This window comes from Lepidochelys olivacea (assembly GCF_965140295.1).
Source record: "Lepidochelys olivacea isolate rLepOli2 genome assembly, chromosome: 2".
Classification (NCBI taxonomy): domain Eukaryota; kingdom Metazoa; phylum Chordata; order Testudines; family Cheloniidae; genus Lepidochelys; species Lepidochelys olivacea.
This window is the reverse complement of record NC_140412.1, coordinates 89571593-89588607: the sequence shown is the minus strand read 5'-3', so window position 1 is coordinate 89588607 and position 17015 is coordinate 89571593. Positions and strand designations below refer to the sequence as shown.

Genomic DNA, 17015 nt, shown 5'->3' with positions numbered 1-17015 from the left:
AGGGAGCATTATTAATTAGCATAATATGCAACTATTCCAAAGTACTACCAAAAGTTGAGGTCTAATGCCAATACCTCATCTTGAATGTAACATAAATGGCTCTACTAGCCATTCTCAAATTGGGATAACATGTGATAGTCTCTCTAGCGGGCCAAAAAAAATTATGCAACTTCATAGTGGGCGTACATGTTCGGGAGGCAAATCAACTGGATGAATGAACCCTGGACAGACAAATGACTAGTGGTGAATATACTCTTATCTTGCAATGAGTTCTAAAATTGTTAATGGAGGAAGTTTACAGAGATAGTTAAACTTATTATGGGTAGAAGAATATATGATTTAGGGCACTTAAGAAAAAGTGTAATAATAAACCTACTGAAGAAATGCTATACGTGGATACTGCCTTCCAATGACCTCTGAGAGCATGATGTTTTCTTGCTACTATCAGAATTCTCACTGGACTAGTGTCATGTTCAATGAAGTTAAAATACTGTGGGTTGGTGTGGAGGCGGGGGGGTGAGGGTTCCTAATACTCCCCCTCTTGATTCTAAAACAGTTATGTTAAGAAAGACCATGGAATTTCAAAGAAATTGATTCTAGTTGGATATGCTTGAATGTGTCACACAGTTGCTTCCTATATAGATCACAGAAGATTATACCATAGGAAAAGTTTCTTTCCAGGGTTGATTTGAGACCAGTTAGTTCCATGAGCTTAGCCTTCCTGGTCCTTCCCACATAGGAGGAAAAATGTGACCCTACAGAAGGCAGAGGAGCTGTATTTCAATTGTGGCACTTAAACCTCTGTCTTTTCATTTTCAACAATATGTTTCTTTGAGCAAATGGGCATTTAGAGATGCCAATGAAGGAGGCAGATTTATGACTAAAATAGAAGCAGAAGGATGAGTTTGGGGAATTGCTGGAAAAAGTAGCTGAGAAGAACAGTGCCAGCATACAAGTTCTTGGCAAGTGCCTGATGGGATGAAAGATGGGACTGAGATCTGAATCAGAAACAAGCAAGCAAGCACGCACGCACATCTACACTAGTTAGTATCCTTTGCATTTAACTCACTATCATAACATAAAATAATCAGGATGTGTTTCAGCAACAAATGATTAACTAAGGAAATAAAGTGTTCTACCTGTGTCTGAATTTCGATCTTCATTTCTGGATGGACTAATAGTAAAAGGAAGTTTACGTTTCATGGAAGACTTTTCTTTCATCTCCTTCCCCACATCATTCCTATCCACTTTTGGAGTTTTGCTGTACGATGCAATCTTGTCCTTGCTCTGATAGAAACAAAAAGTATACGAAGCAATGTTTGTATAAAGAATAGTGTACTTACTAAAACAGTGCATACTTATTAAAAATAATGACGTACATATTTAACTGTTAAAGCAAATTACCGTTATTGAAAAATAGAAAAATGTATGTTCTTGCTAGACACAAATTTAGAAAAAGTTTAAAAAGTTTTAAAAAAGGGGGTGGGGGGAAATAAAAAGTAGAATTTTACTTCTAAATGTTGTTTCTGTTTCTTAAATATCTGAATCCAGGAATGATGGGCTGATCAGTACAGGAACAGCACCAAAGAAATGCTAAAATAATGGCATCCTTTGATCCCAACTCACTTTCTTGCCTTCCCATACCATAAGAATCATATTAAGAAGATATAATCTGATATTGAACAAATGTGGCTCAGAACTGAATACAGTAATGAAATATAAAATATATTCAAAACTATCTTCCCACCTCAGAAAGAAGGCAGGGGGAAAGCAAGAGAGGAAAAACAGTGAAATGTATTTATTTGAAAAGATTTTATTAAACTCACAAGTAACATTGAGAAAAGTTTTGGCAAATCTAGATTGTTGCTTGTGCATGCACCACCATTTACAAGTAAAATTATACTTTCTGCACTCTTCAGACACACAAATTTGAAACTTTTGGGATCATTATGGGCATACCTTTATACGAGGAAGAGAAAAATAATAAAAAAAAAGATGGCAGGATAGTAGGGGCAATACAATTTAACATCTTTGCTGTAATAAATAGCCAATAGCGTGTAAAGGAGAGTCTTTGGAAAAAAGGACAAAGTCAACAAAGCCTACTTGACAGATTTTCTCTGCCAAAGCCTCTTTTTTTGCTGTTCATGATACAATGTACTTGAGCACAGAAGAGACATGGCGTCTTCTTTGCATTATAAGATTTGGAAATATAGCATCTGAGTAGGCCACCGAAATTTAGGTATTTTAGTCCCCATCCCTCCCATCCTGAGACACTCTCAAAGGATGATTAGGTCAAACTACCAGATGACTGACTAATTCTGTCACACTAATATATCAAAAGTACAGCAGACATCCAATGAACAAAAGCATTCTTCTGGCACTTTTGGAGAAGAGGAGATATGTACAAGATTTATCTCCTGTATAGATGAAACTGGAAGAAAACACTTGAAAGAAAAGAAGGTACAATTCTCAAGACCACCTTTGGTTTATTCGGAGTCAAACTAGGAATGAAAGTGGAGTTCAAATAGGCCATCTGACCAATTTGGTTGAAACTACAGCCAAAATGAAGATAATTCTTTCTAGCCATCAAAGTTAAAAACCTCAGAGAATCAAAAGAACTAACACAATCTGCACAGGACTAGATTTAAATTACAAGGGACACACCTGATCAGGAGTCTAATTAGGGAGACTTCTTGAAGGAAAAGTTATGATACCCACTGAAAAATCTACCTTTCCTATTTGAGTGCACTGAGATTGGAAACGTCAACTCAAAAGGATACCAGGTAGTTTTTCTAAGCCACCACAAAAGAAATCTAAGACCAATCATAAGCTCTCCTAAGGTCTGGGACAGAGCTTAAATGTCCCTGCTGTAATTGTTCGCTATATCAGCAGCCTTCAACATTGCTGAGCATGAACTGCTGATAATGCTCTTACAAATCTAGCAAGGGTAGACATGGATTGTGTTAAGAGGAGTGCATTCCTACCTTTTAGATATGACACAGAGGGTTGAAGTAGGCAATTGTTCTCTCTCACCAAGAGCTCTTGCCTGTGTCCCACACAACTCAATCCAGCCATCCCTCCTATAGGTTTAACATATAGTTAAACATATGTGTGGGAGATCAGAAGACACTAAGGATATAATGATAGCATTATACCCATGACACTTAGCTCTATGTCACCTCATCAAGTGTGGACAGTACATCACCCTTTTGTCTCAACATCCAAAAGTTAGGTATCTGAATGAGAAACAGTTGGCACAAACTATCTGGGTAACATGAAGTACTCATAGGCAGAGGTAAACAAGTTGAGAAGTTAGAAGTAGGCATGAAGACTGCATAAACAGTGCACCTGCAGGGCAGATATTTCAAACATATGTCAATTAGAGACTGGAATTTTGATTTCACAAGAAGCACAGCACTTGAAAAAAGACTTTGTCATGTCCACAATGCCAACAAATGGAAAACAATGACACTGAAGTTGTAATGCTGACAATACCATCTAAAGAGCTCAAAGTGCCACAATCCTGGGAACCACAAAAAATACCATGTAACTAGTGAACACTAAAATGATGAGAGCTCTGTGCAGATACAAAATTTATATCCGTGGATATAAATCAGTGTCCACGGAGCTGGAGAGCTCTACCGGGAACTGCAGCAGAAAAAGCAACAGCCCGATGGACAGCCACTCCCAGGACTGAGAGCCCCAAGCTGGCAGTTCCTTCAGCAAGGTTATACCACCCCCAGCCCTGCCCACTGCACTAGCGCAACCAAGGACAGCTGCCGGTGAGCCTGGTGCCCGCCCCAATGAGTGGGGACTGGGGCAGTACAGCCATGCCAGAGGAGCTGCTGTCTGGAGTGCTGGCTCCTGGGAGAGGCAGCCTGTTGGGCTGCTTTCACTGCTGCAGTTCCCAGTACAGCACTGTGTAAAATGTATGCATCAATATATATTCCAAACAAATCTATGTTAAACTAATTTAAAAATTGCATTATTATTTTTACAGCTCTATAAATGTGCATAGTGCATTAGAGATAAAAAAGCCCCATGTCCTGAAAAAATAAAGAAAGGTGAAAGATGTAATAAACCTTAACTCTGCTCCCCATGAGAATGTATTAAGGAACTATCTTTACACGATTATGTACTGAGTCTCACAATAATACTGTTTCTATAACCTTAGCTAAGTTTGCAGCATTACAAATGTATGCAAAATGACATAACTTTTCATTCTTGTATACTACACTTACACTAAACTGTAAAACCGAAGCCTCTTCTACTGACCCCAGTTTATTATGGAAGCCAACTGAGTTCCTCAGCCTACCAGGAATACAGATGTGGCAACGATTATATGCCATTGAGACAGCATTATCATTGATTTTCATGATTTCAGAGTCTTGACTAGCTCTAGAATTGGTATTTTCTTACCACTCTCTTGTGTTTCTGTTCATAGCATTCTCAAATAATAGTAGCAGTAATTAAATTCACAAGACTGGCCAGTTTCACAGCTGCTATTCAGAACCCTGTAGACTGCAGTGAAACTGACAACAATTAGAATTTCACTCTACTGCTGTTTGGGAAAACTATAAGAAAGAGTAGCAGTGATGGCAATGACTAGCTCTCCACGAGGGAAGGACTGTGACTGAGCAGATATCCTCCACTAAGAAATTATATTAGATATAAACAGACAACATAAGAATCGGGCCTTTCTGATTACACTAACAAGAGAATGGGTTTGTAATCAAAGCGTCTAGTTAGACTTTGTGCTACTAGATGAGCAGGTAGCCGTAATGGCCAGACCACTTTCCCCCCCTCATCCTCACACACCAAAGGGTTAAGATCACTTATTTCAGATGCAGACCTTACAACTGTCACCCATACCGCTCTCACCTTGAGATCGGATTACTACAGTACTAGATCTAGAAATCAAACTGCAGCAAAACTCATTAATCTGTTTATGCTGTATAAATGTGTCCATTTTTGACCTGTGCTCAGAGGCGGATTAAGATATATTGGTGCCCTGGGCACAAACAACATTTGGGCCCCACCCCCTGCTCCTTCCCTTACCCCCTAGACCCTAGCACCTGGCCTGGCCAGAAGTCAGGCCTCGATAAGAGCTGACCAGGGAGCCCAGGCCACTGTGGGGAGCCCTGGGCGGTGGGCCTTGGAGGATAGAGACAAGGGCTGGGGGCTTCTCTTGGGTACCCCGGCACCATGCCCAAGACAAGTGCAGGGTCCAGGGCTCCCCACAGCCGCTCAGGCACCCTGGGTGGCTATTACCACAGCCCAGAGCAATGGTCCCCAAACTGTGGGGCACACCCCCTATGGGGAGCATGGAGGAACATTCTGGGGGGGAGGGTGTGGCAGGACCCTGCCCCAAATCCGCTCTGGCCCCACCCCAGGCTCTGCTCCCAGCCGCACCCCCACTCACAGCCCCAAACCAAAAAAGTTTGGCAAAACCAAAAAAGTTTGGGGACCTCTGGCCTAGGGTGACCATACTCCCCATTTTGGCCCCAGATGTCTCGATTTTTTGGCCAAAACTAGGCATTTGTCCCATTTGCTCTTGCTAACTGATCACAAAAGTTTTGCCAAAAAGGAGCATCTGGGGAATGGGAGTGGGGTGAGCAGCGGGGCTCCGGGGAGGTGAGCAGAGGAGGGGGATTTCAGCAAGTGGCTCAGGCCAGCTCTGCACGGGAGAGGGGCTAGGCTAACTCTGCATGGCGGGAGAGGGGCTTTGGTGAGCTCCATGCTGCATGGGGTGTGTGTGAGAGAAAGAGACACACTTGGGTGAACAAGCTTCACACCGGGGGGGAGAGGGAGAGGACCTTGGGTGAGCGGGGCCGAGGGGCTTGGTGCAATGCTGCACGGGGCTGGGGGGTCCCCTTGGATCAGCTCTGCGCAGGGCTGGAGGGAGGGACTTGGCCAAGCTTAGAATGAGGCTCAGGCAAGCAGCGCCTGGGGGCAGTGAGAATATGCATTGCTCACCATTCTTCCACAGGCTTCAAGCTGGGCTGGAAGCAGGGCCTCAGGAGGAAGAGGAGGAGCAGGGGGTATGGCCTGAATTCCCACCACTCCTGCAGGGCCTCCAAATTGGTCTGGGCCCTAGGCAGGGGCCTCCATTGGCCCATGCGGTAATCCACCACTGCCTGTGCTCCATTATTGGCACTAGCTGCCTATATGGTCCTGTGGCCCAGATCCTTGGATGGACACTTTCTGGGTGCACCTTCACTAGGAAAACAGATGTGTTCTTACCTTCTATTAACTAGCTTAGGTTTCCCAAAAGTCTCTCCTTCGCCCTGGTAACACATGTGAAAGCTACAAACTACCTTCTCACTAGGCTTTTCTTTATAGTTACCTCATGTTAGTTAACATGCGGTAAGACAAGGCCTTTTTGCTGGTTAGTGCAAATAGAAAAAAAAAGGAAAGATTGAATAAAATGGGAAAATACCATGTAGAGAAGATCTAGCACTCAGATAACACTAAATCATATGTATTGTTCACACCGAAACCCATTAAAGTAGCCAAAAAGTTTAATCAATAGGCCTCTTGATCACTCAATGTCATTATCACAGAAGTGAGTGAGCATGCTGACAGCAGAGGCTGGGAGGTTCAGTGTTAACAGGAGAGACAGAGAAACTGAAAGATGCATGATCTCTTAAGGGGTGAACATTTTATTACCTTATTTATCTACCAACTAAGGTTTTAGCCTATCTAGATAAATATGAGTATAGTCCTAGACCCAGATATGACGTTTTTTGTACCTTTTTTTTTTTAAAAGCTCTTATTTCAAATGTTAAAATTATACACATGTATATAAAATTTTTCTTTTGTTTTCAATAATATATCTAAAACTAAGCCAGGGTGGCACCATACCTATCGAATATGAAATTGATACAAAACCATATGTTAAAGAGTAAGTCTATTACTTATTTTGAAACATTTGATTTTTTTCTCCCATTTAAACTGATTGCCAATTTTCTAATAATTTAAGATAATTTTGGTTTCAGACTATACTTTAGGACATATTTCAGAACATTGATAGGTTTGATAGAAGCATCTGAATCTGGAACTGATGATCCTGACATCACAGAACCTTTGGACCAGTGGTTCTCAACCAGGGCTACATGTACCTCTGGGGGTACACAGAAGTCTTCCAGGGGGTATACAAACTCATCTAGATAGTCGCCTAATTTTACAACAGGCTACATAAAAAGCACTAGTGAAGTCAGTACAAACTAAAATTTCATAAAATGTCTTGTTTATACTGCTTTGTATATTACGCACTGAAATGTAAGTACAATATTTATATTCCAATTGATTTATTTTATAATTATATGATAAAAATAGAGAAATTAAGCAATTTTTCATTAATAGTGGGCTGTGACACTTTTGTAGTTTTATTTCTGATTTTGTAATCAAGTAGTTTTTAAGTGAAACTTGGGGTATGGTACCCGAGACAAATCAGAATCCCTAAAAGGGCACAGTAGTCTGGAAAGGTTGAGACCCACTGCTCAGCTGCACAGGAACTGCAGTCATTGTCAGGGTAAGAGAAGGCAAGGTAGGGATACAGCAGTAAGGTTCAGGACTGGGCAGACCCTGACTGCATGTTGCAGGGTTCCTGGGCTAGAACGCAGTGTAGAGGGCAGTCTGGGTTCCCCTACCAGCCACTGGGCAAGTGGTACTGTTACTGGGCTGTGAATGGGAAGACTGCCTAGGACAGTGGGTCTTGAGAGACTTTGGTACACACACCCTCCCCGGAAGGGGAAAACTACAGTGACCTGGCTGGAAGGCCACGCCACAAAGCAAGAATAGTTGAGTCCCAGGAAAAAGGGACTGAGAAAACAACAGAGTGCAACCACAGGAAGGGGCATCAGCCTGGAAGAGCTAATCCCCAGATGCAGCCAGAAGGTGCAACCTCAGTGAGTAGAGTACCACTGTGATGACTTGGTGGAGAATGCGGGCAGATGATTACCCCTGAGACAAAAGGAGGATGAAAGACGGCGCATGATGATTGCCCCTGACAAAAGGGGAGTGTAAGAGACTGTGGAGGACTGTAAGGGACTGTATAAAGCAGTCACCCCGATACAACGAGAGTGCAGAAGGCCATAGCAGGGAAAAAAAAAAAAAAAGAGACAATGGAGCTACAGTAAGCAGGAGCCTTTTTTGCAGAGGGCACTTATACCCTCCCTTCAAAGGGGGGGGGGTGATAAACAGATGGCATGGATCCATGCCCTATTGAGGCAGGTGCTAGAGAACCACCAGAGACAGTAGCAGACACATTTGTACCTTCGAAATTATTTGACACAGCTGGCTGAAATGTACTTATTTAAGCTTATGCGGGAAGAAATTAACAGAAGCTGCAGAGACCGAGACTGGAAAGGAGGTACTGGGGCCAGGAGGCCAGAAACCTAGCCATGGAAATGTTATGCCTGCAGGTGGACAGGACACCTAAAAAGAGAGTGCTCTTACCTGAATGGGGACAAGAAACCTTACCCAGGAGGCAAGAAAACAAGAGTCCAACCTGGGGAGAACAGGCAACGGAGGGGTGTGTTTTGACTGTGGTCAACAGGGGTACGTAAGAAGGAGATGCTCATTTATGAGCTGTGAGGTGAAGGCTAGCCCAGGGGAGTTGGCTAGACAAGAGAAGGCTGAAGTGTGGCCTATCGACAAGGCAAGGACAAGGGTTTGTTTTGGGTGGTGCAAGGTCAGCCATATAAAAAGGCACTGCCCTCTAAAGAAACTGTGGGGTAGCAAACAGAAAGGCACGGAACCCAGAGAGACAGGTATGTGGGGACCGGAGTATGCTGGAGACTGTCAGTGCAGACATGGTGGTGATGACCTAGGACCTGGCAGGTGATCAACCCACGCATCCAGTTGTGGGTAGTAAGAAGATAACAGATAAAATGATTGGGACAGAGAGGGCCCACACAGACATAGGGATGAACACAGAGGCAGAGTACTGTGAGGACTCAGATCCTGTGTGGAAGGGTGGTGGGGGATCCTTTGGGGCAAGTAAAGGGGCTACAGGAAAAATTAATAGCTGCCTTACAAGAAGCTGCAGAAGACATCCAGTTGCAGAGGGAAAAGTTCAGGAATAGAGGCCCAGGACAATCTGCGTCTCCTGGTGGGTGACTTGGAGCAAGAGTTGGATGACCTGAGGGCCCAGGTCAGGCAAGTGCAGGGCAGGAGGCATCCATACCCGTGAGAGTTACTGTCTTGAGGGGGAGGGTATGGGATTGGGTGCTGACCCCACACAAGGCCTGAATTAAGGTAGACCGGTGGGCCAATTAAACCACCTAGCTTGCATCTGGAGGAGAAGCCAGGGAGCAAGCATTAATTAGAGACAAGGCTCAGCTGGACAGGAACAGGAGGTGGCTGTATAAAGTCCAGTAGCTGAGCAGCAGAGAGAGAAACTGCAGTCACTGTCAGGGTAATAGAAGGCAAGGTAGGAGACTGCCCAGGGATACAGCAGTGAGTGACAGTAATTGACTCTACAACTACACTAAAGTACCTATACTTAACACTACCTTATACGAAACTAAACACTAAGAATAACTATAAAACCTTCCAGATGAAATCAGTGGAGAAAACCCCTGGATTCAAATAGACTGGAGTGGTTCACTTCCACCTGGCTCTCTGGTTGGAAGGAACTGAGGTAGTAGAGGACACACCACCCATTTATATAGCCTCACACTCAGAACGTTGGAGGACACTGAGGGAAGGGATAGGAAGGACGCATACGTGTTCTGACATTGCTTGCAGAAGGTTCTACTACTAGTTGGCTCATTACCTGTAAGTGAGAATACACATAGTGTGAATTAAAGTTCAAGTGGCTATCACACATATCAATACTGCTTTTGATCTCACAGAACAGTGATGCGATTGTCTGTGCATGTCATAAATATAAAGGGAATGGTAACCACCTTTCGGTATACACTGCTATAAAATCCTTCCTGGCCAGAGGCAAAGTCCTTTTACCAGTAAAGGGTTAAGAAGCTCAGGTAACCTGGCTGGCACCTGACCCAAAATGACCAATGAGGGGACAAGATACTTTCAAATCTGGAGGGGGGGGGGGGAAGGCTTTTGTCTGTGTGATACCTTTGCCAGGAACAGATCAAGGATGCAAGCCTTCCAACTCCTGTAAAGTTAGTAAGTAATCTAGCTAGAAAATGCATTAGGTTTTCTTTGTTTTGGCTTGTGAAATTCGCTGTGCTGGAGGAAATGTGTATTCCTGTTTTTGTGTCTTTTTGCAACTTAAGGTTTTGCCAAGAGGGATTCTCTATGTTTTGCATCCGACTGCCTGTAAGATTATCTTCCATTCTGATCTTACAAAGTTGTTTCTTATCGTTTTTTGTTCTTCTAATAAAGTTCTGTTTTTTAAGAATCTGATTGGGTTTTTTGGGTCTTAAAAATCCAAGGCTGGTCTGTGCTCATCTTGTTTATTCTCAAGCCTCCCCAGGAAAGGGGGCGTAAAGGCTTGGGGCGATATTTTGGGGAAATAGGAACTCCAAGTGGTCCTTTCCCTGATTGTTTGTTAAATCACTTGGTGGTGGGAGCGTTTTACCTAATCTAAGGGCAAAGACTTTGTGCCTTGGGGAAGTTTTAACCTAAGCTGGTAGAAATAAGCTTAGGTGGTCTTTCATGCAGGTCCCCACATCTGTACCCTAGAGTTCAGAGTGGGGAAGGAACCCTGACTGTGCACCACTATGAAAAACTGTGTGTGGACAAGAGGTGTTTTACAGCTGTAGTAAGGAGTTGCAATACCAAAACATTTTAGTGAAATGAGCTTCTTTGTCTTGACATCTCCTCATTCTGAATCTACCGCAGTAACTTTATACAGTAGTGCCTTTTCACAGAAAGTTCAAATACTAAAAGGAGCCAAAATTTCAAAATTATAAAGCTTTAAATATTTAAGTATCCATAAGAGATTTATTTTGCTGTCCTTGCCTACTATCCAGACCTTTTAGCCACACTTGAATGATAACGTTTCAGAAGGAAATTCTCCATTTGTACTGATTGTACTTTTACTTTAGAAGTCTGAAACTGTACTTGTTTTTAAATGTAGGCACTTGGCTTGATGATTTTTTTTTGTTGCTCAGACTCATTTTAGATTATCTACTCTTGCCCCAATCTTCTAAAGATTTTATAGTGCTGGTACTAGATTGAACCATAGAATTTAGCACTAGGTAATAGTTTGTGCATTTTTTTGTACAGGAGAATAGACTGCACCTTCTTCAAATGCAAAGGTCAGTTAATACCCTTGTATATATACAAAGAAGTCACTGTTTGGGTTTCTGATAGTCTAAATGATGATTTATTTTAAATCTTGCTTGCTAGATTTAGTTATATAAAATTGGACAAAAGTAGTAATTAAACTAAGGTTTTGCACAAAGCTAAAAACCTGCTTTATAAAACTATCTAATGAAACATTAACAATATTAATTACTATATTAACTTATCCAGGACTTCATTTTTGTGAATGTTTTACACCATGGTTTAAATTGCATAATCCTGGAAAATCCAAAATATAGTTCTACATCTTCCTCTGGTCACAAAACAGCATCACTCAATATATTCCCCACTTCCACACACAACTGTAAATACCATTTCAACCTGCATTCTTCTTAATCAACACAGTATTCAATATTTTTATGTTTTACATCAATATAACCACATACTTCTTTTTCCAATCCCTATTTGGAGTACGAAATTGTGCACAAGCTAGGAGAAGGTAGGTATGTTGATGGGTAGTAGCATTGTAAAAGGTAATCTGAAATGAATATAGGAGAGTGTGTAAGGATGAAGCTAACTAGGGATTTCTCATACTTTTAATGTTTGTATTGGCGACTGATAAACTTCAGCAACCTTAACTTACACAACAAAATTGTTGGTGATGGAATAACCAAACAGTGACAAGGTTCTTCAGAGCTGATGCGACAATGAAGTGGTTTTATGCAGTCACTAAGCATGTGATTAATTTGTTCCTTTTCCCCCTCAGGTAAGAAATTACAATTGCTCTGAGTGATTAATGCAGTGAAACAATATACTCAAATCTATGAACAAATGTATTATCTATATGTAAAATTATACCTCTGACAGAGCGATGATGTGCTAGACATTGCAAAAGAGGTGCATTGTCTTGCTTTGAGGCTTGTGCCCTGGGATAATGTCAAACTGTTTAAAGGGGTAAAAGATGATAAAGTTGTTTCAGCCTATACAGGTGTTATATAAAATTATTAAAAATAAACAAATTGAAATTGAAAATGGTGGCACAGACAGGATGTGTAAATTAAAATCTGTGCATTATGGGTTTTCAGGGTTCCTGGGATATCACAAAAATGTTTCAGCAATAAACAAAAGTGGTTAAGGTGACAGTAAGTGTCCGTATATGAAACCACTGGATAATTGTTTTGATTGGTTAATTCTGATGAGACTTGGTTGCCATCTCTTTCGGACAGTTTTTCTTGGAAGCATTAGACAACTTATTTAGAAGTGAGGAGAAGAAAATTATATTACTGGGTACCAGTGAGCTTCACTGTGTTGACTTTTCCCATCCGAACCTGTTGGGACCCCAGAATTTACCAATGAACCACTTTCTTGATGTTGAACGATATCCTCACCAGATGACATTATCTCATCCATCAGGTTGGCCAAATCCTAAGAATTTGGATGTGAACATAAGGTTCTTACCATTATTTCTTCCCTTGCATGTCAATTTCTTTCCCCTACTTTATTTCTCTAACCTCTTCCTCTTTCCATCTTAGCCAGGAGTGGCAAACAAAGTAATATGTGTTCTGTGCCTGTGATTTTCCAGAAGTTAAACTGCAAGCAGCAGAAATAGAATCTAAATTGTCTCCTCATTTGTTGTTTTCTTTCTCACCCCCTTCATATTGATTAGCTTAGCTTCATCTTCAAGAGAAATAGGACTGACTTCAGCAACTCAAGAGGTAACACCTGTAACTAACTCTTTTTCTCAAGGTTATTTAATACCAACTGAGAGACCGTCAAGCAATGGATTTTCCTTTTAAAAGTCTGTACATCTAAAGAAAATAAGGGAAATTAAGTAAAAATTAATTTTAATAATTTAAGTTTCAAATTATCTTTCTTTGTACGGCATTTAGTAAATGGTTTAAGAGGTATTGATGGTGATTGACAGGAGGAGTATTTGGTTTATGTAAAATCTGAGCCATAATTACTGTTTAATGCTCCAACAGTAAAACAAGGATTCTATCAGTACATTAACACCTTCAAGCCCAGCACCCTTTCAACACAACAACCTGAGCTTTTCTACCTAGAAGCGTTACACTTTTGAAAGTCATAATATCTCCAGTGGCAGAAGAGGGGAAGAATAATACTGGGTATCATCTCTTTATACCTGTGAAAACTATCACTTAGCACACCCTCTCTCCAGTGTAACTATTGTACAGAAGAAGACAATGTATGGCATGCTGGCATACCACCTTCTGGGATTGGATAGTACCGTAGACAGCACTACCTCCCCCTCACTGTCTCTGAGCCCTACTGACAAATTATGGATGCTCACTACATGTACAGGTGCCCCAAAGGGCTCCCTGTAGGACACTCACACAGAGTTGGTCATAACTGGGTTTTAGAAGTTTTGAAAATGGGTGAGACAGCAATATTACTGAGTAAAATCTCAGTTTGCATAATGATAGAACAACAAACCATACTGCTTAGGGTCAGCTTTATCTTACTTTTTTGCCTCACTCAAAAACTAAGTTACACAATTTTTAAAGTGGGCTCACACTCCAGGAACTGCAACATTTCTAAGATAATTATACATCTTTTTTTCTGTATTAAGGCTGGAAGTCAAATGTCAACAAACACTCAACAACTGCCTGTCCTATGCAAGGAATGTACTTGTGTTTACAACATTAATCTGTGCTTTCTCTGGAGGAATTCAGAATAAGCTACTAAAATATACATACATATATATTCTAGACAAAAATACAGAATTAAATGCAGTAATTTAAAATAGCAACATCAATACATAAAGACATCAGATGACATAAGACACGAATAGCACACTGACATAATAAAAATAAATTCAGCATATCCAGTTCCTTTTAATATTAAACTGAAAGAGATTAAAAGGTTTTTAAAAATTCCTAATGTCTGCTGCACATATTCTGATGAGGATATTAACAATCAAAAACCTGTAATCTATTTTAGCTAGATTTTTTTAAAACCAGGATACCGAAATACAGATTCACATATATTTCCTAGGATTATAATGCCATACCTTGACCTATGATATGGTTTCTCATGGTTCATACATGTTATATATTCCTACAAAATTAATCATCTTTCAGTGTAATTTATTTAATTACATTTCCTTTTTACCTTTCTTCCAGTTGGTTTCTCCACCATGGTGCTATCACTGTCAGAATTTTCAATCTGAACTGCTTTTGTAGATGCAAATTTGGGCATTTTATAGCTGTTCAGCTAGCTGTATCTTGAATGAGTGTGTTCATCATGTGTCTGCAAAAAGAGAAAATGTTTTTTATACACACACACGCGCATCAAAGCCATGCAAGTGGCAGTGTAGAGCACACTAGAGTAGAGCTGAATTGGATTAAGTGTAGGAATAGAGCTGAATCACAGCAGACTCTTCAGAGAAGATGAGGCTCAGCTCAAAGCTGAACTCAAGCTTATGGCTACATCACACTGGACACTCTGACAAGTACAGCTCTGTCCTTGGGCTGAAGAACAGGAAGTCTAGCATAGAAACAAAGCTGTTACTAGATGGTGTTAAAACGGAACTGAGTTCAGCTGCTGAGCCAGCTCCTCCCTCTAGCGCACTTCTTTCACTGACTGCTGTTAATATTTCTATGCAGTTCAGACTTACTGACCAAGGCCTCCTATCTCTGAGGTAAAGCAATTATCACTGCACCCATTTTACAGTTAAACAGACTGAAAGATTGTACAAAATCACAAAATCACTAGAAGAGCTACAACAGAATTCAGTTCTCTCGTATGGCAGATCCAAGTCTCATCCACCTAAACACACTCCCTTTCAGAATGAATGTGTCAAATCTATGTACTTGGCTATCTTATCTATAACCACCTATCAAACCAACATAACACACTTTCTTTACAGAGACTGGAATTTAATCCAGGAATCTTGACTTCCAGGGTCCTACTGTTATCTAGCAAATGGTTATGTAATCCATCAGCAAAATGCATTAAGTGAAGTTCAAGAGGTTTGTGGTATGAACTCAAGGTGTTCAATCCCCACAGCTACCATACAAGGTTCATTATGGTACTATTTGAGAAAATTTCTGGAGGGTTCTCCCCCGGCTATTTTTCCAATTAAGTTAAGGTTGCAGCTAAATTACTGATTAAAATAATATTTTGCATCCTCTCTAAAATCTACTAAGAAGTCAGGTTGGCCTGAAAATTGGTACAAAGCTCTACAAAGGACAGATAGATAATTAAGTTTGCCTAGCAAATAGTTGCACATGATGGAATTTCTGTGCAGAGAATGAGGAAGGAAGAGGTGGTGTGGGAAGGGATGACAGTCCTGTGGTTAAGGCACTAGACAGGGCTGGAGTTGTGCCTTGGTGGCACCAAGTATGGGGAACCCTAGACCTCTGTTGTGCAGGAATAAAAAGATTCATGGGCCATGAATATGCTGGGTAGTGAGCCTGTAACCAATTTACTGAGGTGTGCACAGAGAAGCTGGACACTGAACTTCAGGAAGCTCACTGATCCAAAAACGATGGGCCTACATCCAAGTCTTCCATCATTAGGCTCCCTGGTGGCCAACCTACACTTCTGAGCCTTAGTAGGCTCATATGGGCCACCCACAACATGCCCATGAACCTTAAGAAGCTATTTTGGCTAATCCAGGAAGCAGGAGCCAACTTTGACTGACTTGAGGATAAGGAACAGTCAGCCCATGGCTCCAGGGAATCACTCTGTAGAGGGTCCTGGGACAGGAAGGAAAATGAGGAGTGGAGTGTTTGGTTATACGGAAAACCCATGGACCAGTGTTGTGTTTTGTGTAGCTTTTCTTTTTAAACTGACTATGCTCCCGTTATTTTTGGAGCCACCATTTTACTGTAGCATTCCCTAACCTAGCTACCATTCCATCCATAGTTCACTATAGCCACTTTATTGCCACACTCCTGAAGAGATCAGGTGGGATGTCCAGAGATGGTGTATGTTTAGGGCCATTGTTGTGCTTGGCGTAACACAGAATTGTCAATAAAGATTAGGTCTTTTCCTTTCGTGAGTTAATTACGCTGAAAAGAGCTGTTGTACATGCAGACTCTCTTGGCTGTGTCTCTGGAACACTTATCAGTGATGACCGCCTGAGTCAAACTCTTAGATTCAAAACAAAGTTTAATATTGTCTGCTAAAACTTGATACCACAGCCGCAGGAAAGCAGACCCAAACCAGAGGGAATTCACTTACAAAATACTCGGTTAGGGTGGTGCACACCTTGTCTTCATAACTTTCCTGATGGTGGGATTTCAAAATGCCAAACCCAAATGTCGGAAAACCAGGAAACGTTCAGTCAAGGTCTTCCATTCTCAGAAAAACATGTTTTTCTTTTAACACAAATCATAAACTTATGAAAACCAAGAAATGTGTAATTAAGATGCTTTTTCACACACACACAACCTTAACTCTTTTTCACTGGGATGGCAATACGTAGTGGGAATTTCACAATATCTTATCCTGCCCTTAACAAAAAAAACCCAAAGCTATATTCTGTTCCCCCACAACTCCAGATCATGACTCATCCTCACACAATGCAACAGGACAGTCAGTGTGGCCTCTGTAGCAACAATAATAGGGGAATAATTGCTTATGGTTGACAGAGCACACTGGACACACTGAGCTCGCTCTCCTCTTTGTTTCCAGCTACATAGTCAAAATTAAAAAGGTTAACACCACAATGGAGGATATCCTAAAATTAGTTTTCTGCAGTTTTGAAATATATTCTGCATTCCCAAGAGAAGGGATCAAGATGCTGGCCTCCCTGTGCACACAGA

General features: G+C 41.2%; 1 protein-coding gene across 2 annotated transcripts in view; it reads right to left on the bottom strand.

The window, feature by feature from the left end:
• The window catches only part of ANKRD12 (ankyrin repeat domain 12), a 107747-nt gene that overhangs the window by 61037 nt on the left and 29695 nt on the right, over positions 1–17015 (bottom strand). For both annotated transcript variants that reach the window (XM_084621816.1, XM_084621817.1), the window contains exons 2-3: positions 14356–14493; positions 1140–1287 (exon numbers count right to left, since the gene is read on the bottom strand). In XM_084621816.1, coding sequence (XP_084477942.1) covers positions 1140–1287; positions 14356–14442 — 235 coding nt within the window. In that variant the 5' untranslated portion in view covers positions 14443–14493. The remainder of the gene's footprint in view (positions 1–1139; positions 1288–14355; positions 14494–17015) is intronic.